We start from the raw sequence: 25,211 nt of genomic DNA, 5'->3' as shown, positions 1-25,211 counted from the left end.
AATGAACAACATCCCATTCCTGAGGATAAATTGTATAGTTGATATTGGATAGTTTTCGACGTCAGCGTGATAATGATTTAGCTAAAGTTTCGAATTGAAATGTCCCTTGGTTTCTAATTATTTCATCTCAGATTCAGGTCATTTGAATATAATTTTACCATCAGCTACTGTTCATTCGTCAAAGAGTGATTTAGATAGCGTCGTTAGAGAACAACTAGCCATAAGTAACTAGTTTGATAGCCTCAGATTCATTCACCGTACAAATCGCAGGATTGCATCGTTGATATTAGGGGTCTTCTTCTCAAGGAACTACACATTTTGTTGCTTTGCGGGTCAGAGCTGGTTTTTTTAGTGATGCCTGAACGCGGGAATGATTCATGATGAGTTCAATGGGGAAAAAGATTCGGCATACAAGGGCTCTTCTTAGTTATATCTAATGCTATTGATCATCTAAGTGTCGTCCCTGTAGTAATAGTATTGTTCGAGAATGAATTGCATCTCTTAAAAAATACAACGTTATACACGTTACTTCTAGAAATCCTAAGGTAGACATCGAGAATATTCACTACATAATGTCACAGACGCCAGATCGCAATTCATGGTTTATTTATGCCTTTAACTCATAAATGCATATCACCCAAGAGCAAAACGCAAAACGTTATCGCCGCGCAAAGAGCAGATGCAGCCAAAACATATCTTTGATAATAATTGGTCACCGAAGGTTAGCAAGCTGGTAAGGCTCGACATTCAGTCCAGTTGAGATTGAGTGAGCACATTGACTGCTTTCCATTCTAAGAAGCTACTGCGCTACAACTATCAGGGATTACCTGCCAAAGCAAACAATGGATTGGACGAGACTCCTAAGTTTTCAATGGTAGAAGTAACATCATCTAAAGAGCGGAGACATTAAGGGATATTGTTGCCCAGTTAGATATTAGATTTATCGATATCGAGCCTTCTTCCTTTTGAAACAGGACCTGTATTCGGCGAAAATCACTAGGGGTACCATTCGAGTCGCCAAAGATGCTACTTCCGCGAATCTATCTTAATGTATCAATAATTTTAAGTCGCTGCTATCAAATTAGCCACCGAACTGCCTATGAGTATCATACCTAAAATACTATCAAATGATAATCTATAAGCATCAAATCCACTCTACTCGTAATTTCTCGTTTGGAGATTTTCCTTCAATTTTTGGATTTGTGGACCATACAACTCGATGTGATTCGCCCTTAGCTCTTAAGATAGCTAGTGTTTCCCTTTCCAACGCTTTAGTGCTGACGTGAGATTTGATAGGAGAACTTTCAGTGCAATGAGGTGAGACACCCATACCCATTCGATAAGGTTATAAAGGTATTGATAGATATCTCATTTCTTCCATACTCTAAGTTGAAATGTTAAATCCTAACCCATTAAGATAGAATACAACTAGCATGAGTTACAACAAACCTACCCATTCTAAAAATTTAGCGTACGTTTTGTTTCTCCAGTTTCATTCTTGCTTTTAAGACAATTTACTAACGAAGGTGTTGTCTTCCCTATCTACAGATGCCAAAGCTGTCGAAAAAGGCGAAGAAAATGTGACCTAAATGTTCCCTGTTCTGGCTGTAAAAAAATTGGCATATCTTGTGTTCCAGTATACTTTGACCATAGAAAGATGAGCAGAAATAAGGGCTACCTAAAAGCCTTGGAGAATTATGTAGCCCAGCTAGAAAATTCACTGATTAGAATGAAGGAAACGAATAGCGAGGATAGCCGGCAAATTATACTAGACTCGCTCCCCCTAGGTAGTTTGCTAGACTTAAATGCCCCACAAGAAAATCAGACATCAGTGCCATCGATTGTGAACTCCGCAAAAGATCAAATCCCACAGTTTTATGATAATCTGGCCATCCCAGGTAATGCTGCACCTTCTGATGGTCCGTTGTCCGTTATAAAAACCCGTCTTGCTTCCGAAAATAATAAGAAATACTCAACTGTTCCAGAGGGTCGCAATACTCTATCCAGAAGCCCCTATATTATCTTGTCTCTTTCTTTATTCTTTAGATGGTTGTACCCAAGTCATTATTTTTTTGTCTACAGAGAAGCGCTTCTTTCCGCATTTTTTCAGGACAGAAATTCAAAGAGTTATTACTGTTCAGAGGAATTGATATACGCCGTTGCCGCCCTAGGTTCCAAGATAACTAATAAATCCGACGAGCTATATCTAAAATCTTTCAAATATTATAGTCTTTCAAGGGAGATAATTTTGAGAAAAATTTTCCAGGCCAAAGATTGTTCATTTGAAAAAGAGGGATCCTCTTCGCCGAAGTTGGCCCTGATTCAAAGTTTACTGTGTCTCGCATTCTATGATATAGGAAGAGGAGAGAACTCTTCGGCGTGGTATTTTTCAGGATTAGCGTTCAGAATTGTTCATGAGATTGGCTTACAGCTAAATCCTGCTGCTTTAAATGGTATCAGCGGTGAGGAATTGACGCAGATGGATATTGAAGTTCGAGTAAGAATTTATTGGGGCTGCTATTTGGTGGATCACTTTATTGCTGAATTATATGGTAGGTCAACTGTTTTAACATTGTCAAATTCTGCTATTCCAGAGACAGATGAGTTGCCAAATATTAAGGCAGGTTTTGAGGACTACATGTATTCTGATCCGGATAAACCCTTACTTGTGGCCGCTCCAATCAAATGCTTAATTTTGCTATCGAGAATTACTGAGTTATATAAAAATGAGAATACTCAACTGAAAACAACATCGGAGAGGATTGGCGCCCTTTCTGGGTTCAACATAGATTTACAGAAGTGGAGATCCAGCTTACCAAAGGAACTGACATGGTCAAATGAAACATTGGCCGAAGAAAAAGATTTCGATCCTACCATTTCTTTTGTATGGTACCATTACTACATGATACTACTTTCTTATAATAAGACCTTTATTTTGGATTCCAAGGAAAACACGTCAATTATTGAGGAGGCAATTCAAGATTTATTTTACCTACTGAGAGATTGGATAATCAAATATCATACATTTGAAAAATGTAGTATCCAGATGGTTACTACCGCTGTTTTAGCTCTGCAATGTATGAATAGTAAAAATATCAGTTGCATCTATTATAACGATTTTACAAACTTTTTGAAATCACCTACCATAAATTATGATTTTTTGTCCGAACTTTTTGAAAACGAAATCTCTTCCGAATCGCTCTACCCACTTAGTCTTTCAGATGGTGCCAATTTCCTGGCAGATGAATTTCCCGATTTGTCGTTGTTGAGCGAAATGGATGCATTGATAAATAATCAAGTATATAAGCTATAATTTCTGCCTTAGAATTGAGGATAAAGAAAACAGTTAACCCAATATCTCTTTAAAACTTTTATTGAAAATGGACACACCTTGCATAATCTCTTCTTTAGAAATAGTGATAGGAGGTGCGATTCTAAAAACACCACCAAACGCCGGGACAGCTATCAAGTTTGCGGATAGTCCGAGTTCCAACATTTTATCGGCTAGCCTTCCAGCTAATTCGCCGTCGGCTTCTCTGGTCTCGGGCTTAATAATTTCAATACCAGTCATCAAACCTCGACCTCTGATGTCGCCAATTTGTTCATACTTGCCTTGTAATTTCTTCAATTCTGATCTGAATAGATCGCCCATTTTTGCAGAGTTCTCAACCAAATCGTCACGAATTACAATATCCAACACTTTCGCACCAACAGCACATGGCAGAGGATCGTTTACATGGGTAGTATAGAATAAAAAGCGCTCATCGTGTGCCTTGTCCGCTATCTTGTCGGATGTAACCACAGAAGATAATGGTAGACCATTTCCTAGGGTTTTGCTCAGCGACAAAATATCGGGAACGATGTCGTAGGCTTCAAACCCAAACATGGCTCCACATCTGCCGATTGCCGTTTGAGCTTCATCAACAATCAAAAGCATTCCTCTTTTCTTACAGTGCGCATGTAAGCTTTTCATATAACCATCTGGAAGAACAAGCATACCACCTGAACTCATGACTGGTTCTACAATAAGAGCGGCTAGAGAACCCACAGAAGCGACATCAATCAAACTAAATCCATAGTCCATCTCTGTTTCCCAATCATAAGTCCCATCTTTGTTTCGAAAAATGGATCTATATGCATTTGGGGCTGGCAAAACCAAATTACCTGGCATTGTAGGCCCGTGATTTTTACGGCCATCCTGATATGTTGTACTGCCCGATACACCTGTCATACCATGCCATGATAATGACAAACCGACAACTTCGAATTTTCCAGTGTACACTTTGGCTAACTTGATGGCTGCCTCATTTGCCTCGGAGCCGGTACTTAAAAACATAGCTCTATCTAGCCCTGCTGGAAGTAGGCCAGTGAGTTTCTCTGCTAAATTCGAAAACAGGTGGAGATAGCATCCCACTGAAAAGATGGTCTAAGTGATGCGCATGCTCGGAAATAGTTTCACAGATTTCAGGGTGTCCATGTCCTAGCAAAGTAGACATTTGACCAGAGGTGAAGTCAAGTATCTTTCTTTCCCCTGCATACACATAAGAGCCTTCGGCCCTTGTGATAATCATAGGAGCAAATTTCGCACCATAGCCAAGCAAATGTTTCGATTTTTCTTGCAAATCTTTTTGAGGATACTGTTCATAGGGGGCGGATGGTTTTGTCATGGTAAGCAGTTAAATTGTTGAGTTAATTCTTTGTGTCTGTTTTATTCAACTTTCATCCATCAATCTGAACTTAATTCTCTTCTCAACTTCGCTTTATATATATATATATGTCAGTCCATAGATACGGATTTTTTTGAGGAGGCCGTTGCACTGGACGTTTGGTTGCAATGATGCAATGGTTATTTAGAAATTGATCCTATCAGCAAATTTAGCCTTGCTCTGTGTAGCGCGTAATATTCGTGCGAACTTCTACATCCATCCAGGACGTCAGCCTTTGTTTGTGCGATGACGTCCGAAATTGGTCCTTGATAGCGGCGGACCAATGTGTCCGAGGGCGGGGATAACAAGTGCGCCTGCGCACATCACACTTCCGCAGATGAACAGGAGATTCAATGTCCTATCGCATAGTTTACAGTCGCCTGATGACACAATATCTTTCGGGTCGAAAGCTGGAGAGTATCATATATTAGCATTTTATTAGATCAGTTGTTGAGAATATGCAGAGATGAAGCAAAGAATTTGGCTTAAGGGGATATTGAACAGTTCAGACGATATCGAAACTCCTCTTGTGGCTATGCAAAGATAATAATTTTTCGAGCGCTATCCATAAAGTTAAATTAATTTCGTAGTAGGAAGTAGTATTGCTTATCTTGTTGTCACTTGGCCTATCAAACTAGATGCCATAACCCTGTGTAGTACCAACTGAATATGTATGATCTTGCAGCAGCGAATATTTCACACACATGTAAGTTATCGTGCTTATCAGCAAGAACGTTCGTTAATACTATGAGGAACTTCCGAAGTAAATGTATAAATAGGATTTTAATGTTATGTCAACGAATTTTGTTTTCAATCCATTTCAAATCTTAGATGACTAATCGCAACAGTTGTGAAACATTTTAGAGAGAAACCTGTCTCTAAAACAATATGAACAGCAGGTTTCAAGAAAAAGATAATGTCAACTATGACGTAAAAGGGATCGAACCTGCCATCACTGAGACAGAAAGTATCAGTCAAGAACCATTTTCTACGTTTTCGAGTGATAATAACGAACTTACAAGTGAAGGCGGGTTGAACAATACGTGGACGAGGTTCAAGAATTCCTTCAAAAGATTTGAACTCGAAGAGCTAGATCCGAATCTAACAGATGCGGAGAAGATTGCTATCGCTACTGCTCGGTCACCATTAAAACATACATTGAAAAAAAGACATTTACATATGATTGCAGTTGGTGGTGCTATTGGTACTGGTCTTTTCGTAGGTAGTGGTAAGGCCCTGAGGACGGCAGGCCCTGCTGGTATCTTGATTGGTTGGACGGTTACAGGAAGTATGATATATTGTATGGTTATGGCAGTTGGTGAATTAGCTGTCATTTTTCCCGTTTCTGGTGGTTTCACCACCTACGCAACTAGATTTATTGATGAGTCCTTCGGTTTTGCCGTTAATTTCAACTATATGTTACAATGGCTAGTCACCTTACCTCTGGAAATTGTCGCGGCCTCCATAACTGTTAATTATTGGGGTGTGGATCCCAAATACCGTGACGGTTTCGTGGCTTTGTTTTGGGTGGTCATTGTTTCGATAAACCTATTTGGTGTGAAAGGTTATGGGGAGGCTGAATTTATCTTTGCTGTTATTAAAGTTATTACCATTATTGGATTCATTATAATGGCAGTCGTCCTGGTTTGCGGTGGTGGTCCTCAAGGCGGGTTTATTGGTGCTAAATATTGGCACAACCCTGGAGCCTTTGTAGGTGCTACGCCGGGGCTGAAATTCAAAGGATTTTGTACCGTTTTTATCACAGCTTCATTTTCCTTTGGAGGAAGTGAAGTTGTCGGTATAGCGGGCTCTGAGGCTGAAAACCCAAGAAAATCGGTTCCAGGCGCCGCTAAACAAGTTTTCTGGAGAATTATTCTGTTTTACGTCATTTGCTTGTTATTAATTGGTATGTTAGTCCCTTACAATGATCCCGTCTAATTGGCGCCTCATCAGTGGATGCGGCAGCTTCTCCTTTTGTCATTGCAGTCATTAATCAAGGTATTAGAGGTTTACCGAGCGTCATTAACGTTGTCATACTGATTTCCGTTCTATCTGTTGGTAATTCTTCCATTTATCTTTGTTCTAGAACTTTAACTGCATTAGCTGAACAGGGGTTTCTACCTAAGATCGTTGGATATATTGACCGCGGAGGCAGGCCTCTGGTCGCTATTGGCATCGCCTCTGCCTTCGGCTTGATCGCTCTTATTGCACAGTCCTCTCACGAAGGTGAAATATTCAACTGGCTAATGGCACTATCCGGTTTATCGTCCCTGTTTCATGGTCTGCTATATGCCTTTGTCACATTCGTTTCAGGAAAGCTTTAACTGCTCAAGGAAGAACTACCGACGAATTGCCATTTGTATCTACAGTTGGAGTTTGGGGTTCTTATTGGGGAATATTCATTTGTATTCTGATGTTTATTGCACAATTCTACGTTGGTCTATTTCCGACAGGAACTGCACCAAACGCAAAAGATTTCTTCATGGCTTATCTTTCATTTCCAATTGTTATAGCATTTTACGTCGCTCACAAACTATGGAAGAGGAACTGGAAACTTTACATTAAAGCTGAAGATATGGATATTGATACTGGTAGGCGAGAAGTCGACAGAGACTTACTGAAGCAAGAAGTGGCCGCCGAAAGAACTCATTTAGCAGCGAGATCAATATGGTATCGAACCTGGAAATTCTGGTGCTAAGCAGTCTGGTACTTACGTGGCGCTCTGGATGATTTGAATTTAAAAACGCAGCTAACACTAACTAGTTTGTGTCATGATGTAAATTTTGTTACCTTACAACCACGGTATATATTCCTTTGTAGTTTAAGCTGATATATTGCCGTTTATTGATTTTCGGACAGAGACCAATTTTTGTTCATAGTTCGATATACTATGTACTGCAAGGTGTATGGCTTTGAAATCTAAAAATAATTGCTCATTAATGTCACTTGATATGAAAACTCAACAAAAAGTGGGCCGACTAAGGCTACTTCATAGCCTTGGCGCTTGGATAAGCAGATCACTACAGAGTGTACAACACATGGCAGGGTGCTTTGAGTAAATTATGTGATACAGTGCTAGTAAAGAACAGATCCTGTATCACAAACCCGGATTTGCATTCACTGATTCGTGAGACGCTAAAATAAATCGACCTACATCTCTCTCCTTTCTTATCTTGCAACAGTGCTTCAATCATTGGCGACTGTTTTGGAACAAATTCAAAAGATATTCATGTGATTTCCGAGCTGTCAAATGATATACAGGAAATCCTTTTGCAACAAACCGCATGAATATTTTTATTAAACCAAATACTTTACCAATCGTGTGCCTTTATGAGGCACCTGGGTTTGGCCAAAAAAAAAAAGGATACATATTAATGTGGCTTTCCGTAGGTTCCGTTGGATCTTGCATGGGCATTAACACATTTACTTTAGGATGCGATTTCTGAAACGGCTGCACAGGTTTGTTAGAGTCAAAATCCCAGCTCAAAGAATTCATTTCCAATTCAGATATCATTTGCAAATTGGTTTAACGAATGTTGCCAAAGAAGGGGCCCCATTGTTCATTCATTGAATCCTCACTACCTTGACGGTAAAGTAGTTGATATATTTACCGCTATTTAAAAAACTTTTTTTCAACTAGTTTCCCCTGTCTTTGTTATCGCAGCTGAATACATAAGGTATGAAGAATTTTCTTGAATGCACCACCATTTTAGACATCCTGGATTGTTTGTGAATATTGCTAAGCAGTTCTGTCGTTGAATGTACGATCATTAGTATATGTTTAAGAGCGTTTGGTGCCAAATGACGATATCACGGACGTTCTTAATTTCGCTCTTTCGTAACTTTTGAATGGGCCTGTGCCGTAGGGAGAGGCAATGTTGTGCTGACGAATGTTGCTGGAGTTTACAACTTCGAGCAGAATACAACATTCTTCGGTGGGCCTTTATGACAAATTACGCACTCTTTCCTTCGTAGTGGGTTATAAATTCAGAGTAAATGTGATCTTAAAACATTTATTCTCCTTATTCTAGAGCTTATATTCAGGACGTGTCAAAACTGCATACTAAGAAGAGGCTCTTATTACACTTCAACAGATTTTACTGCAATGTCACTGCATATGATGCGGCATGCCTCAATGTTGATTGTTCAACAAGATAGAGTTTAGACAGCAGTATGTACATCTTGAAAATTCGTTTCGCTTTATAATATTGATCAAAGAAAATTAGGTAGGTAGGTGTCAGCGCAATCTTCCTTATTAAGTCAGCTTTGGAAAAATGAGAATTTTTTCAATGATCTTGTAGAGCCAACCCCGGCGAGGCCCTTGGACGTTCTGATTGAGTTTGAAAAATTAGGCAGTATATCAGTACATCAACTCCATTCCTTTTTTCGTAGCCTCTAGCCGGGATGCTATTTGCTGATTCAATGACAATTAAAATACCTTGCAAATCATTTACATTCGGGAAAAATGAGTAGCGCAAAACCAACCGCAGTTAATGTGATTATGACACTTTTGTCTTCGGCTTTACTGTAGGTTCTATTCTGAAAACATCATTACAGCTTGAATTTTCGTACAAGTTTGTTACGGCAGCGACAGGTTCATTTTCCCCATATAATCAGGCCATTCCCGGACATTAATAACAGTTTGTACAATTTAGGTTTCATAGAGGTTTTCATTCTCCCAAATTACAGATACTTTTGAATGATAGTCGTCAAATTCGGCAGCCTCATTAAAATCAAAATGTTCTTTTAACGGAACTTTATTGGATCATGTGCTCGGCAAAGCTGCAGTTGAATTGGTAAAAACAGTAGCTAAGTTTACCACCGCGCCAATTGAGGATTTGTGAGGGATTTCAAAGTAACGGCAACCCTCCAATAATCCCGTTCCATTTCGCTACTGTTTATTCTTTTTGCGTGGTTGTGATAAGAATCAACTATTGTTCATTTTATAAGCGTTGCAAAGTGAGACGATAACTCATGCTGCTACAACTTAATTATACGCGGTGTTTAAAAGCTGACGTAAATTCTCAGATTAGTAGAGTAATATTCATGCTGATGTGCTGATGAATGCTACTCTACTAACCTGAGTTATCAAATTAAATGGAAGCAGAACTAAATTACGTAACGCTTCCACAGTACATGATACGGTTGAACAGTCAAATAATATACAAGATTAACATCCATCAGCATTACCTGCTAAAATGACAACATCTAATAGTATACCACTTACATATACTCCAACAGCGGAATAATGTTTCATCACCTTGGTTAAATAATAAAAAAGAACAGCCCTAAAATAAAACAACGCCGAGAAAAGTGACGCGAAAATTTATTCACTGACCATTTTCCACCAAACCATAACAGGCAAACATAATAACAGTTTCATACGAAATACTCTTTTGTTATGTAAATATCATAGCAGTAGCTTTCAAAGCGACTTTGAAGAACATCTTCAGATATGATAATCTTGGTATCCTCCAAGCTAAGACAGGAACCTTGTCATCACCGTATTTCAACAGTTTTACATACAATTACATTACCAAAAAGCTATATTTTTTCCAATATGATTTTACTTCGTCAATACTTTCTGATATCTTTTGCCCATTTTTTCATTGACTCGCACAAATTTGCTTGGGCGTAATTAAGTCAATGATGCTATAGGGCCTTTCACAATTTCTCGGCATAGTATTACATGACAGCACACAATTTTATTTTGCACACCCTTCTGATATAAACTGTTATCTATAAAACGTATCTCGCATTTCCCTATCTTGAAATAGAGGAACTAGAATCCACTCATTGGAGCTTTTAGGACAAATTCTCTGATAAACCAATCGTGAAACCGTACGTCATTTTCTGCCAATTCCGGATGAAAGGACGTGACAAGGATATTATCATTTTGCTTTGCGGCCACAATTAGCTCTTGACCATTATTATCTTTTCCATCTAGTTTGTATAGAACCTGCACTTCTTCCGGGTCTAACACCTCTTCTATCACTGGGGCCCTTATAAACGTTGCAGGAAAATCATCACAGTATGGAATAAAACTTGAAAAGTCGCAAATTCGAGTGGAAGATTGGGCTTGCCTTCCAAACGCATTTCTCATCACACTAACTTTCAGTAAATCTAACGTCCTTAACAACTCTGCCTCGTTAGATAACTGTTGCGAAAGGTAGATCAGCCCCGCACAGGTACCCCAGATTACCTTCCTTGGATCGTGTACGAATGCGTGAAGATCATCGTAAAGTCCTGTCCTTTGAGCAATAAGAGACATTGTGGTTGACTCTCCGCCGGGTATGATCAATGCATCACATTTGGTTAGTTGATTGTCATCCCTTACTGTAATCACAGATAATTTTTCTTTATATTGGTCTTTGTTTTCGACGATGCATTTTTCTACATGTTGGACATGTTCAATAAATGCACCTTGTAGCGCCAAGACTCCGATAACGATGGTCATTCTTCGATAATTGGGTAATAGCTTGGCCCGAATTGGCTTAAAAATGGCAAGAGTGTGCTGTCTACTCACAGAAAGGGGCCTTTATCAATAAATAATTCTGGAATACCGAATTCTGAAATATGTTTCCAGCCATTCTTACAGTTTCCAATTAAATGGCGCGCCGCCTAATAGCATAACAGTGGCCACATTATATCGTGTCAATAATAAAATGGGCAGCAGGAAAAGAAGAGAACTACATGGTCGTGCGAATGAATTCCACACACATATAAAACTAGTATGCCTCTCGGTCATCCATTTATTTTTCTGATTCCTGGAAAGGAGCCATAACAAAATAGATATCCAAGAAGACGAAAAAAAAAAAATGTCAGAATTTAAGGTTAAAACTGGGCTCGCCCAAATGTTGAAGGGTGGTGTAATTATGGACGTTGTCACACCTGAACAGGCCATTATCGCAGAAAGAGCAGGTGCCTGTGCTGTTATGGCACTAGAGTGTATTCCTGCTGACATGCGTAAATCTGGCAAGGTGTGCCGTATGTCCGATCCACATATGATCAAAGAAATCATGGCTGCAGTGTCAATTCCAGTTATGGCAAAAGTCCGTATCGGACACTTTGTAGAAGCACAAATTTTGGAGGCCTTACAGGTAGATTATATCGACGAAAGTGAAGTGCTGACCCCAGCTGACTGGGTTCATCACATTGAGAAAAACAACTTCAAGATTCCATTTGTTTGCGGTGCCAAGGATTTAGGTGAGGCATTGAGGAGGATAAACGAAGGTGCTGCAATGATTCGTACCAAAGGTGAAGCCGGTACTGGTGATGTTTCAGAAGCTGTCAAGCACATCAACAAGATCAGGGGAGAGATTCAGCAGTATAAAGAGGCTTTGAAAGAGGAGTCCGATTTTGAAGCAAAGGCCGCAGAATTAAGGGTCCCAGTCGAGTTATTGAAGACTACACTGGCAAATGGAACGCTTCCCGTAGTTAATTTCGCTGCTGGTGGGGTTGCTACTCCAGCAGACGCTGCTTTATTGATGCAATTGGGTTGTGAGGGTGTTTTCGTTGGCTCGGGTATATTCAAGTCATCAGATCCTGAGAAGTTAGCTTGTGCCATTGTTGAAGCCACAACTCACTACGACAACCCAGCAAAACTATTACAAGTGTCCAGCGATTTGGGTGATCTGATGGGTGGTATTTCCATCCAATCAATCAATGAAGCAGCCGGTAAAAATGGCACAAGACTTTCTGAAATCGGATGGTGAGATAACTGGTGCCTACAAGCATATTTTTGTCTTTTTTTATAAGTGTCCATAAATGTACCGCAGTTACTACATATCACATTACATATCATATGGTGTATACAACATGAGATAATGTTCAATTCAGTTTGTATATACGAAAATCAAAGAGGAAATCCTCATTATTCTCTGTATCTTATTTGCTCTCTTCAACCAAAAGGCACGCTCGTTCATATATATAATATATACGTAAATGTATATTCTCTTGAGGGACGGTTTGAATATGCGATTAAGCGATGGGGCTGCTTAATTTTTCAAGGGAATGAAGATTGGCGCGCAATGCATAAAGACAGCAAATCACCTCCAGGTGACAACATCATACATTTATCGGTTTTCAACTATGATGCGACTACCTCAATTTGATTTGAATGGCTTATTCATTGCGGAGAACGCAAAGTATTCAACTAGCGGTACGCATGAAATATTATTTTCATTCAGAAGAGGCAAGGTGGCTTCTGTTGAACAAACAGCACAGCACTGGAAACACGTTGATGCTAAAATGACTGGAAAAGATAGATATAAAAGCCTTGCGTTATTCTATTCATGCTTCAAACTTCTTGTTGTTCCTTGTACTCTTGTTTTCTTCAATTATATAGAACTCACGCACCAACAAGAAATACATCCAAGATATGTCTACCGATAAGATTACATTTTTGCTAAACTGGCAACCAGCTCCATACCATATCCCAATCTTCTTGGCCCAAACCAAGGGTTACTTCAAGGAACAAGGTCTAGATCTTGCCCTTCTGGAACCAACCAATCCATCAGATGTCACTGAGTTGATTGGATCTGGTAAGGTCGACATGGGTTTGAAAGCCATGATCCACACTTTGGCTGCTAAGGCCCGTGGTTTCCCAGTCACTTCTGTCGCTTCTTTGTTGGATGAACCATTCACAGGTGTCTTATACTTGGAAGGTAGCGGTATCACCGAAGACTTCCAATCCCTAAAGGGTAAGAGAATCGGTTACGTTGGTGAATTTGGTAAGATCCAAATTGACGAATTGACCAAGCACTACGGTATGTCTCCAGAAGACTACACTGCCGTCAGATGTGGTATGAACATCGCCAAGTACATCATTGAAGGTAAGATTGATGCTGGTGTTGGTATTGAATGTATGCAACAAGTCGAATTGGAAGAATACTTGGCCAAGCAGGGCAGACCAGCAAGCGATGCCAAGATGTTGAGAATTGACAAGTTGGCTTGTTTGGGTTGCTGTTGTTTCTGTACCGTCCTTTACATCTGTAACGATGAATTCTTGAAGAAGAATCCTGAAAAGGTCAGAAAGTTTTTGAAAGCCATCAAGAAGGCTACTGACTATGTTCTAAGCGACCCTGTCAGAGCTTGGAAGGAATACGTTGACTTCAAGCCTCAATTGGACACCGAATTATCTTACAAACAATACCAAAGATGTTACGCTTACTTCTCCTCATCTTTGTTTAATGTTCATCGTGACTGGAAGAAAGTTACCGGCTACGGTAAGAGATTGGCTATCTTGCCACCAGACTATGTCTCTAACTACACCAATGAATACTTATCCTGGCCAGAACCTGAAGAAGTTTCTGATCCTTTAGAAGCTCAAAGATTAATGGCTATTCATCAAGAAAAATGTAGAAAGGAAGGTACTTTCAAGAGATTGGCTCTTCCAGCCTAAACAGGCCGCACCAGTTGTCAAGCCACTTTGATCGAAGCTTTTTCCTTTTATCCACGATTTCACGTCAGCTATTTGCTTTCCTCCTTGATATAGATATATACATGTACGTACGAAGAATATGTTTTATGACGTTTTCAGCATGACTTTTATCTGATACTTTCGATACCGCTGGCAAGAATTTTTGATCTGCACAAATTAGAACGTAATCGGCACATTATGCGTCCCAAATCAGCTGCGAATATGTCCGCCTTTGAAAGTTGTGGGATTTTCCTTTTAACTAGATGTAATAAACATATTTAACTATAAATTTAACTAATCGTCAAAAGCAATCTTGGCAGACATTGCTGGAAGGAATGCAAGTTTCTTAGTAACTGCAGGATCATCTCCGATGAAATTGCTAGGGAACCCAACATCGAATGGGACAATGCTTTCTAGATATTCTATCTGTCCTGGTGTCAATTTAATACTCAACGCCTCAATATTTTGTTTGAGGTGCTCAATTTTCCTTCCTCCAACCAATGGGAAAACATGCTTCGCTTTGGAGCGGACATAGGCAATGGCAATAGCTGTGACAGACTCAATGCCATGTTCCTCAGCAACCTTCGACAATGCCTCGCTGATCTTAACCTCTGCATCCGTCTGTTCAGATGTACCAACAAAGCTACGCAGGCCCTCTCCACTCTTCTTCCGTTCTTCTAAAGCTTTTTTGCTCTGAAATCTTCCCCCTCCCATGACATCCCATGGAGCGAGAGCCATACCAAAATGCCTAGCCATTGGAATAATTTCACGCTCAAAGTCCCTATTCAACAGATTCCATTTACCTTGATAGATGCTGAAGGGAGTTTTCCCGTGAGAGGTAGCGTAGTAATTTGCAGCAGACACGACCCATGCAGGTGTATCAGATACTCCCAGGTAGAGGACCTTGCCCTGCTGCACAAGAATATGCAGACTATCCATAACTTCCTCGATCGAACTCATATAATCCCACCAGTGAACATAGAGAATGTCAATCCAATCAGTCTGCAATTTGCGAAGAGAATCTCTCACACTTACGTGTAAACTATGCTTGTGATTACCACAGAAGTTGGCACTTCTGCCCTTGCCCACTTCATACTTCTTATAGTCTGTGGTGAATTTGGTGGCAATAACAATTTGGTCACGCAATTTTCTTGAAACCATCCATTCACCTATCCATGCCTCTGACTGTTCATTTTGGTAATTATTTGCAGTATCAATGAAGTTTCCACCTGCCTCGAAAAAGGCATCAAGCAGCTCAAAAGCCCGCTCCTTGTTCATTGACCCCATGAATCCTGACCAGGCGTCACCAATCGACATACCTCCCAATATTAGCGGAGAGACTCTTATACCAGCTGTTTTAGAGAGAACTCTTAGACGTCCTAACTCGGTAGGTGGTTCAGGTGCAGGTCCAAATACATCAGACATTTTAAAAATAAATTGTTTGCGGTGATAGACTTTGATGTTGTAACAACCGATTGGCGGTTAAAGGATAAGATTGGCAAACATCTTTTTTCGCTGGCAGTGTTGTGATCCTTTTATATTGTTTCAAAATCGCGCACCCTTAAAATTGTCTGAGTTCAAATAATGAAAGTTGGTCGGGCTTCGGTACGAGGTTTGCTTACTAATTTGTACGCCATTAGTAAGCAAATATTTTTCACCAAACCTGCGAGAATATCTCTTGGCTTCCGCAGTAGTTATTACCATCATTTGGTATCATAATTTACCTTTATTGTCTCACCATAATATCCGTTTTCAATATCGTCCTCAAACAAGCTAGAATCGATGAGATGCCCTGGACTTTTATAGTCTATGTGACCACAGAATGGCTCACTAATTCCTAGCCCCAACAGCTGCAAGGCCTCCAATGGCAAGTCCCTGAACACTCGTAAATCTGTCCCTAAATGAAGATTCTCCTCTGGCTTCAAGTAGCTTTTTGTCATAAAAAAATATCCAGCAACCCTGTCTCTTGAAGTATGATTTGCGCTGGCTGCATGATAGAGGCTCCCCAAGAATAGAACAGCGTCACCCTTTGCAGCGTTCACATGAAATTCCATTTTCTCGTCAAAATTGCCACAGGAATCGTGCGGACCCCACAAATGTGAACCAACAATCATTCGTGTGGACCCATTTGCTTCATTCATATCCGTGAAAGCCACTCCCAATCCCAACATTGTTTCGCTCCCATATTGGAAACGTTCACATGCCTGATGGGTCGTGTGGTGAACAATATCTTCTCGGTGGTATCCCTGGTCAGCAGCACCAGCGCCAACCTTGTAGACAATACCGGAGTTCAGTTGAATATCACTAGTACATTTATTAATCATTTTTCCGGCGAAAAAATAGTTTTCTTCATTTAGAAAGTGTTTTGCCATTTCACAAAACGTACGGTCGCATACCACATCCTTTAAGATTGTAGGCGAGTGCAAAACCGATCTTGTTGCAACAGTTGTTTCCTTAGGAAATGGCGAGCCCTGCCACGATTCGTATCTATAAAAATGCGGGTCGATTTCGTTCAATATTTTATCACACTGGGAAGGTTCTATAAATTTTTCAATTACACAAAGTCCGTATTTCTCCAGCTTTTCTATCATTCCTTTATAATCAAACTTGTCTTTTACCGTAAATGCGTCCTGGGTTAAGCCGGGCTCAGACACTACAAGACCGCTCTTTTTTGTCATGTTAATGTATTTTTGACTGTCGAGTTCGTATGGTTCATAAGGGTTGTGCGAATTTGTGTTCATTGTATTGGTTACGATTTGAATTGGTTTTGCGTATATATCCTGAGGCAGGGAATATCCTTTACCTTGTGATTTCGATACTATTCTTTATATATACATTCTTAGTAACGATAACTAGTCATTGCGGCCAGAAGGCCCGTTATAATTGTTGGATTCTAATAAATTAAGCACATGTGTTTCTGTTGAGTATAAACAGCTGTAGCTACAGCGGTGGCTTTGCCTCGAAAAGAGCATGAGAGTGATTTCTCCTACCTAGACTAAAAAGTAACAAAAAAAGCAATAATACCTCACGTAAGTGTACTTTTACCGGTTTTATCTTCCCGAGTCACGTATATATGACTACTACTCATACTGCCGCTGAGAAATCTCCGAAAAAGATTGTAGATTAAAAAAGTTTGATTTGTGCATCAACTCTCACAGGCCTCTCTTGCGAGTTTCCAGACTTTCGTGCCTTCTGCCATAGCCGTAATAGCCCCGAATGTGGCAGTACTCACGATAGAATGGTCAGAAAGACTCCAAAAATATTTTCAACTCCTTTACGTTTCTAAAAAGTTGATATACGTCATTCGCCTTTTTATCAAGATTTGCAACGTTTTTTCTTATTGCATGCATCCGAAATTAGGTTTCTTGGTGCATGGAACACTAGCAGGTCCGTTAGAATGTTTACAAACGGTACGTTTAATAGTAATACTCACTCAACGTTTATCCGTCAAGCATTTTACAAGCAAGCTATTTTTACCTTACTTCCGTGTGCTCAATCAAAACATCCTTTCTGTTTAGGCGGAAGTAGTAAACAGAGGGCAGTTGCATTGCAGCATGCGTCAAGCTCACAGAAAAACATCAAAAAGATTCGTTGACAAAAGTAGCAATTTCTTCCGGAAGACCTACCGAACATATCCTCTAAAGAACTACTTAAATCGTTGCAAAGTTTTCAGAAACGTACACTGACGTCCGATCTCGATTCTCACCTTTACTGAAAAATGGATCAAGTCAAGTGACAATGTAAGACGCTACTTCGAGATTATTTTGGTGAGAGGTAATGGTGTCCGAAGACCAAGATATGAAGAGAATAATCCGCTACATCGAGAAGGTCCAAAACTTTATTTTAACCAGAGTTGATGAATGTCAAAAGAGAATAACTTGAAGATTCTGTGTTATGCTAAATTAAGAATGTAGACGTTGCGGACGCTATTGCTTTCAATGTTTTCGTTGTACTTTTAAAAGCGTTACTGAGTTATCCTACCTTTTCCTGTGGATTAAGTAAATAATAACCTCTCAGTCGCTGCTAGATATAGTATGGGTGAAAAGTCGCCTATGTAGTTGAAGGGTTCAGGTTCTGCTCTTTGTGTATTTGACATCATGTATCTATACCTGTGCAGAAGGAACAGGTTTTATATACAGAATGCCTATACAAAAAATCAAAATTAAACAGCAGTGACCAATTCGGTTAATTTCTACGAAAACATAATTATAACAATAATGAGTAACTGGCTACATCCTCAGCATCGTGGCTGGGTTATATAGAGTGAATAAAAAACGCTTCGTGTAATGCTCGTAAAGAGCAACTAGCACGATGCACCAGAGCCAGATGGGATGCCAGAACAGCCAGAATAGGAAGAACCACCGCTAATGGACACCCCAGACCACTGCCAGTTAGAAGCATTTTTGACCAAGACTTTGACCTTTTTGGCTGCGGAATTCACACTCCCCGTGATGCCTTTCACCACTAAATTTGAAATAGGAACGCCCCCCGTAGCAGTACCTGTGGTCTTACCATTCAGATAATCACCTTCGATAACAATACCGTATTTTTTTATATTGCTAATCGTATTGGTGATAAAGTTGACATTAGTAACCGACCCTGTGGCACCTTGTACAGTCTTAATCCTCAATCCATTGTCGGAGTTGATCACATGATTGTTTTCAGCCCAAAAGCCGTTGACAGTATTATCAGAACGGCCACCAACAGAGCCTATAGAAATACCGTGGCCATTGTAGCAATAATTATTGAGGAATTTGATAGTCGTACCAGAATTAACAGCGATACAATCGTCTTGATTATAAACTGTACATCCCTGAATCACTACATTGGTGGAGCTACCAACATCAAACGCATCTGTGTTGTGACCACCCGCAGAATCACCGTCTCTTATATCAATTGTTACGCCACTGATGGTTAAATCAGAACATTTATTGACGCTGAAAACTTGATGTGGTGCATTTTTAATATTCAATCCAGTGACTTTTGATGTCCCTGTCAAGGCTAATTTTACAAATTTTGGCTTGACCTTTCCGTTATCACCTAAACCGTCCCACCATTTAGCTCCTTGACCATCAATAAGATGCCCTGAGGCGCCAACAACACTAATTTTGGATCCTGATATTGAAATCAAAGGACCAGCCCATTCCTTGTATTGAAACGTAGTCGTGCCTTGAAAGGTAACAGTGGTGCCCTTGCTCAAACCGCTTAGATCTAAAGTTTGTCCAGCTGGAACAGTTAAATCTTTGATAATTATACTGGTACATTTTTTCACAGTTGAGAGTGAGGACAGAGAGGACCCTGATAAGGTACAGGAATCTCTTTTCAACAAAGGTGTTGCGACAGCAAAAGTGTACAAGGTAGGCAAAAGTAGTGAATTACCAAAAATCATTGCGTTTGGTTATCAGATGGCTAGATGTTCTTCTCTGTTCTAAAATTCTGTGCGTTTTTATACCTGTATGAAATTCGATTGGGAGGCAGCATTCTCGCGGCTGAAAAAAGCTTGTTTATATTAATACCTTTCTATAAAGTCGGAGTGGCATGATTATTAAACGAATGCACGAGTATTATATGTTGCAAAAGTCAGAACTCGTACATTCTGGAGTTGAAACTCGTGAGCCCTTTCTATATGAGGGAGATATCCGAAATTTTACTCAATTGCGTCAAATTCAAACGATTCCTTCGATATGGTTTGATTGAACAAAACGTGTAGAACACTAAATGCCTCGTTCTTTGCAGAATAGAATGTGAGAATTTTTTTAGTCAAGAATTTTTTTATCAGCTTTCATTTTCCTTGAAAAAAATAGTAATAGTGGTTTAATAACTGGGAGCTAAACTTTATTTTCTGTTCAATTTCAATGCACCCGGTAACCCAACCCCTTGGTTGTTTTCTAGCTCTGCTTTTGGGCTGAGGATTTTTTACATGTCTTCAAATATTTTTAAAAGTCCTCTTATCATGACGAAAAAAATACAAAGCAATAAGGCAAAATGAAGATGAAGCTTTCAGGGAAGATAGTAGTTATCTTCCTTTCAAAAAGCCAATAAGTTATTCAGATGGTTTATGACGATTGCTTAGTATACACGTAGTAATACCGTCAAAGCTACATATAATTCCCAATGTCGTAGCCCTGTTCTTTGATATGAATCTACCACGGCAACAGCTAACTGCCAGATGCACCTTGAAAATAATGCTCGCAACGTCTATTATCCACTATCGCCCTACATTATAGCGGATAATATGCTTTCATCATCTCCGAATAATAGTGATGCACCCTTGATAGCCGGGTTATTTCACCAAATCCAAATCCCTTCACATAATCTCGAAACCAGGACAGCGGATTGTCCTATGATCCTTAATAGATAACCATCACGGGGCTCGATATACTGCAGCTAAGCCTGTTCTATTTCATCGTATGGCAAGGCGCCCTCAAACTTAGAAGAACACGATGACCTGCGAGCCCTGCGTCTCGTTGAAAACATCACTTTGCCGCAACATTATTTGGCGTGTATTGACTCAGTTTGGTCCTCACTGACCTGGTTTTCACTTGAACATAAGAAGAACCCCAGCGGTTTTGTGCACCGGAACCACACTTACATAAACAAGAGGGCATTCTCTTGCCGTAATATCTCGATGAGTGCTCCACATACGCTAGTTTGGACTGAGTTCTCCTGTAATATAACGGTGTAACCGTTATATTCTCCTTCTTTGATATCGCTACTAATTGCCGTGTAATTTTTAGCTTGCTAGACATTTATAGTGCGTATTAATTGTTCTTCTAATCGGTAAGTCGAATTTTTCAAGTACGGCTGAACGTTTTATTCATTTCTCGAGCATTTGCAGCCGCACACCTCGGTTCGCTTTCTCAAGAGCACATCTCCCTCTTTTTTAGTATGTGAAAGAAACGCAAGGAGGTCGCATTTTATATAGCTAGACAACGATCCCGTGAGACAGATACGAATTCTGTGATCTGGATTGCTTTCTTATAATAGTTTTTAGATCAATGAAAGGAATTTTAACTATAAAATATATGGCTTTCTCCTACAACAATAATATCAATACACCTTGACTATGGTTTCATAGGGTGTATCTAAAATTTGGATTTTCAAAATCCGTTAAATCAGAAAACTCTAAATTCTCCGCTTCTTCTGGAAAGCCTCTCTCGGCAGCTATGTTATCACGCCTCTTATTCTCTCTTATATTAATGATAAGTATTGCCGATAGAAGTACGATCATGACGGCATAGCATACGACCATAGCTACTTTAGCGCCGTGATATTTAGGAGCCTGTTTAGCAATAAAGGTTTGGGGTCCTGCCAAGTTTGCTGCAGCATAGGCAACTAAATTTATTGAAGAAACAGTCCATTTTTTACTATAGCCCGAGGAATTTGCGCTGATATTGGAAAGCACACAAATAAATGAGACAGGAGAAATGTACCATAGATAAGCACCTGCTAGTCTTGCTTTTTTCGAGTTATTTGCAAACCCTAGCATACAACTGGCAATCAATGCTAAGACGGCTGCAAAGATAGCCCAGCTTAACTTGTACTTCCAAAATGGTACTTTCTTATTGGCTGCGTAAACTGCCAAAATACCAAAAAGTGGGCACCCGACCAATTCAACGGCACCAGTGGGTAGACCCATTAATAATGTTTCCTTTGATGTATACCCGAAATCAGTATTCAATAGAATACTCATAAAACTTGAAATACCACCGTTAGGAATATTAGAGCTCACTGTAAAGAGGAAGTATAGCCATGTCCTAACGTCTTTCAAAGCCTCGATAATTTGATATTTCTTAATTTCGTGATTACCAAACCCTTGCTGGTTGGACCTGATTCTTTGGACAACCATTAATTTTTCTCTCTTGGACAAAAATCTTGCCTTTGATGGATCATCAGGAATCCAAAGGAATATCAAGATGCCAATAAAGATTGTAATCACACCGGTAATCACAAATAGGGCTCTCCAGCCCTTGATAGCATAAGAGTCCTGGTGAATGTAAACACCGTACGCAATTGCATTAATTAAAATAGAACCAAGACCATTCATACCAAACCATATTGACACTCTTGTGAACTGTTCCTCTGTTTTCCAGTACTGAGCAGTAATAATGGTGAAGCATGGCGTCACAACACTTTCTGCACAGCCTAAAAGCACTCTCAACACAATAAAAGAAGGATACTTGACCGTTGGAGCTGCGTGTAACGCTAATAGTAACCCCCATACTACAACAAAAATTGCAAGCATTTTAGACATGTGGCTGGTCCTTTGAAAAATGAACTGTACTGGGCCTAAATTCATAAATAAGTAACCAAAATAAAAGGCAGAAGTGACCCATGAGTATTGGTCACCGTGCATTTTTAGGTCAGTTCTTAATCCCATCACTGCCGCCGAACTAGTGGAGATTTTGTCCATGAACTGAACAGCGTAAAGTATACACATTAGGGGAAACATACAATAATCGATTTTCCAACGTAGTTTTTTATCTTCTTGTGGGGTCACCTCAATTTCTCTGGCTTCCTCAGCCAGTTTCATGGCCTCGTCAACTTTGTCACTGATGTAAACAAGTTTACCATTGGGCGATAAGACCGTACTTAGAACTGGTTCTGCAGTTACGTCTCCATTTTTGATTTCAGCTTCAGAAGTGATGTTTAAGTTTTTTTCATCTAGGGAAGCATTTGAATTTGAGCTCCTGTCTGCCGACATCTTAGTTTATATTACTTTCCTGCTCTCTTTTCGAGACTACTAACTAAATAGTCTTTTCACGATATTTGATTTGAAGCTTCCTTGGCTCACTTATATACGTTCGTTTTTTTACGCAATATGTTGACATATTTGGTGAAAACAGGAGCGAAGACTCGTTACCTGCTCTATCTTCGGAAATACAATTCCACTTAGTTGATTTAGGGTCTAATGATAACGTTCTAAGTAATCTTGGCTAAATCTTTTATCCCGATAACCGACATAAGGTCACCTGCCATTTGTTTGCCAAATTTCGCATTCTCTGAGATTAGCGCGAGGGACGACTCTTATCGAAAAGGAAAAAAGCGTGCGGCAGGAGCGTCTGTAGTACCTTATCAGCAAATAATAACTCCTCGAGCTTTTGTCAAGTGACTTGTGAGAACTCTTCTCTGACATGCATAGATACTGTAGAAGTGCATCTGTTCCATTCGTGGATCGTACATTGAAATAAGGTGCGAAAAAAAAAGGTCATTGAGAGATCTACCGCGAGTGTTTCTGAAAATGAAAGACCATTTTTAGATTGCCCTGTTATCAATGCCCGCTACTTCAGTATATTCTTTTTTTGAACATTAAGCCAAGGTTAATTTGGCTAGTCCATTTTACTAGTAATCCATTACGTCTGTTTTGCATCACAGAATAATTGGTCAAGTACTGATTTTCAGTGCTCCCACGGATCTGTTCATTTCGTCTGTATTATGAAAGGCGTGTAAGCTAAAACAGATGATCCTTTCGATATTATCGATAATATTTCGTTTATCTAATCTGTATTTGTACGATGCAAAGAAGCAATGCTTATGTAAAGGAGAAAGAAACACTCTTATCAAAAAAGAAAAGATTACAGACAGTCATTTACTGCTTTAATCAGTGGTTAGAGCCTTTCTCATTTGATTGAGAGCGCTTTTCTTTATCTGCTGTCATCCTCACTATTGGTACAACTATGTGCGATGGATGCATAAAATGTAATCTACTGACACCCAGAGTAACCAGCACTTTCTGTTCGTGATAGTATCTTGACAATGGCCTTTTGACTTGAAATAATACAAGTACGCTAAACTTCGAGTTTTTCTTTTTCACTTTCCACTTATTCACGCTCGAATAGAGCTCGAAAGATACATATCCTTCTTATGCTCCAACCGCGGCTATTGTTTTTATTACATATGGCCCTTTTAGTAGCTGCTTAAAGCGGTAAACACATTCTGAAATGATAGTGTCTTCTTACTTCTTTGAATTTTTACATAGCATTGATTAATATCGGTGTTTCTCACTGCTAGTAGCTCTCAAATACAACAGGAACGAGATAAAGGGGGAAATTATCTTCAGATATTTTGAACGCATGTGATGCTAACAGTTAGAGTGTTATCTATGTACTGATTATCGATGAAACAGAGAGTTGCCACGTTGAATTAACAATATATAGGGACGATGTAACAATGAAAAAATATCTTCTGAGCTTTTTCGTAAGGATACCTTATTACATTTTTGATGTTTTTAATGAATCCAGTGTATTTTGTCCTTTAATACTGACTTCTCGTTACTTTTACTATTCTGCAAAATCCTATTTCTGAGGTTCCTCCAGTGTCCCCTCCCCCCATGTTGCTATCCTTATTGTCTACTAGATGCTAATTGTACAATAAGTCAGCAATAGAAAACGAATACAAAAGGTAAGTTTAAAAAACAGTCAAACTTAACTCACATTCAGCTTTCCGCGTTTTTGAGATTTGAGGTAAACATGATGTTGCACGCGACTAGATATCTAAATCAGTACCAGAGATAGAATACCAAATACAAGCGGGACAAGTTAATGTGATATTGTCTTATCTGCAAAAGGTAAAGTTGGTAAAGTTGAAAAGAAACGATCATGAGTTGCCTGACTTTATTAGAGATCGAAATATGGCTTGAATTTTTCTGACTGTAGAGATACAGATGAGAAAGCATCAGTGTCGGCTGCCACGTGCAGCGTCATCGCCGTACATTGCTGTTACGAGAGACTAAGTAGCATTGGTTGCATTCTCGTGTCTTACGCAACAATTTTGGGTCTATATCTTTTCGAAGTTTGGGGTAAATACCGCTGCTCTTGGCTTTCTGTGTTCGTTTAAGCCATCACTGATGATTAACGAAAATCTTGTTTTTCTCAACATTTTGCTGTGAGTAGGATCGCGAACCAAAAACGTCTATAAAACAGGAAAGGAAGGGATATCATATCGAAGGTTAAGGAAGATAATTGCACACTTGCTTATTCTAAGTAACATTCAAAGCCATCAGAGAATACTCTAGGCTTGTTAGTGCGTGACTGTGCAATATAGTTCTTCGATTCCATGAAGATAATAATATAAAAAAAGAATAA

General features: G+C 39.5%; 10 protein-coding genes across 10 annotated transcripts; 4 read left to right on the top strand and 6 right to left on the bottom strand.

Moving 5' to 3' along the window:
• Positions 1–1,657: 1,657 nt before the first annotated feature.
• SKDI10G3610 (uncharacterized protein) lies at positions 1,658–3,313 on the top strand (the record flags this gene model as incomplete). The annotated part of the gene is made up of 1 exon (XM_056229212.1): positions 1,658–3,313. One exon carries the CDS (start codon positions 1,658–1,660, stop codon positions 3,311–3,313), a length of 1,656 nt encoding a protein of 551 aa, XP_056083253.1.
• A 33-nt stretch (positions 3,314–3,346) lies between these two features.
• Positions 3,347–4,336, bottom strand: SKDI10G3600 (aspartate aminotransferase family protein; the record flags this gene model as incomplete). The annotated part of the gene is made up of 1 exon (XM_056229211.1): positions 3,347–4,336. One exon carries the CDS (start codon positions 4,334–4,336, stop codon positions 3,347–3,349), a length of 990 nt encoding a protein of 329 aa, XP_056083252.1.
• A 1,258-nt stretch (positions 4,337–5,594) lies between these two features.
• SKDI10G3590 (uncharacterized protein) lies at positions 5,595–6,644 on the top strand (the record flags this gene model as incomplete). Its single annotated transcript, XM_056229210.1, has 1 exon — positions 5,595–6,644. One exon carries the CDS (start codon positions 5,595–5,597, stop codon positions 6,642–6,644), a length of 1,050 nt encoding a protein of 349 aa, XP_056083251.1.
• A 3,844-nt stretch (positions 6,645–10,488) lies between these two features.
• SKDI10G3580 (uncharacterized protein) lies at positions 10,489–11,163 on the bottom strand (the record flags this gene model as incomplete). The annotated part of the gene is made up of 1 exon (XM_056229209.1): positions 10,489–11,163. The coding sequence occupies one exon, from the start codon at positions 11,161–11,163 to the stop codon at positions 10,489–10,491; it is 675 nt and encodes a 224-aa protein (XP_056083250.1).
• A 361-nt stretch (positions 11,164–11,524) lies between these two features.
• On the top strand, positions 11,525–12,421 carry SKDI10G3570 (pyridoxal 5'-phosphate synthase subunit PdxS; the record flags this gene model as incomplete). Its single annotated transcript, XM_056229208.1, has 1 exon — positions 11,525–12,421. The coding sequence occupies one exon, from the start codon at positions 11,525–11,527 to the stop codon at positions 12,419–12,421; it is 897 nt and encodes a 298-aa protein (XP_056083249.1).
• A 665-nt stretch (positions 12,422–13,086) lies between these two features.
• On the top strand, positions 13,087–14,109 carry THI11 (4-amino-5-hydroxymethyl-2-methylpyrimidine phosphate synthase; the record flags this gene model as incomplete). The annotated part of the gene is made up of 1 exon (XM_056229207.1): positions 13,087–14,109. One exon carries the CDS (start codon positions 13,087–13,089, stop codon positions 14,107–14,109), a length of 1,023 nt encoding a protein of 340 aa, XP_056083248.1.
• A 312-nt stretch (positions 14,110–14,421) lies between these two features.
• Positions 14,422–15,552, bottom strand: AAD10 (putative aryl-alcohol dehydrogenase; the record flags this gene model as incomplete). The annotated part of the gene is made up of 1 exon (XM_056229206.1): positions 14,422–15,552. One exon carries the CDS (start codon positions 15,550–15,552, stop codon positions 14,422–14,424), a length of 1,131 nt encoding a protein of 376 aa, XP_056083247.1.
• Positions 15,553–15,830: 278 nt separating this feature from the next.
• On the bottom strand, positions 15,831–16,868 carry SKDI10G3540 (uncharacterized protein; the record flags this gene model as incomplete). Its single annotated transcript, XM_056229205.1, has 1 exon — positions 15,831–16,868. One exon carries the CDS (start codon positions 16,866–16,868, stop codon positions 15,831–15,833), a length of 1,038 nt encoding a protein of 345 aa, XP_056083246.1.
• Positions 16,869–18,430: 1,562 nt separating this feature from the next.
• On the bottom strand, positions 18,431–19,516 carry PGU1 (endo-polygalacturonase; the record flags this gene model as incomplete). The annotated part of the gene is made up of 1 exon (XM_056229203.1): positions 18,431–19,516. One exon carries the CDS (start codon positions 19,514–19,516, stop codon positions 18,431–18,433), a length of 1,086 nt encoding a protein of 361 aa, XP_056083245.1.
• A 1,683-nt stretch (positions 19,517–21,199) lies between these two features.
• On the bottom strand, positions 21,200–22,831 carry DAL5 (allantoate permease; the record flags this gene model as incomplete). The annotated part of the gene is made up of 1 exon (XM_056229202.1): positions 21,200–22,831. One exon carries the CDS (start codon positions 22,829–22,831, stop codon positions 21,200–21,202), a length of 1,632 nt encoding a protein of 543 aa, XP_056083244.1.
• Between the last annotated feature and the right edge of the window lie 2,380 nt (positions 22,832–25,211).

This window comes from Saccharomyces kudriavzevii, assembly GCF_947243775.1.
Source record: "Saccharomyces kudriavzevii IFO 1802 strain IFO1802 genome assembly, chromosome: 10".
NCBI lineage: Eukaryota > Fungi > Ascomycota > Saccharomycetes > Saccharomycetales > Saccharomycetaceae > Saccharomyces > Saccharomyces kudriavzevii.
The sequence above is the reverse complement of the archived record's forward strand: the minus strand, read 5'-3'. Positions and strand labels throughout refer to the sequence as shown.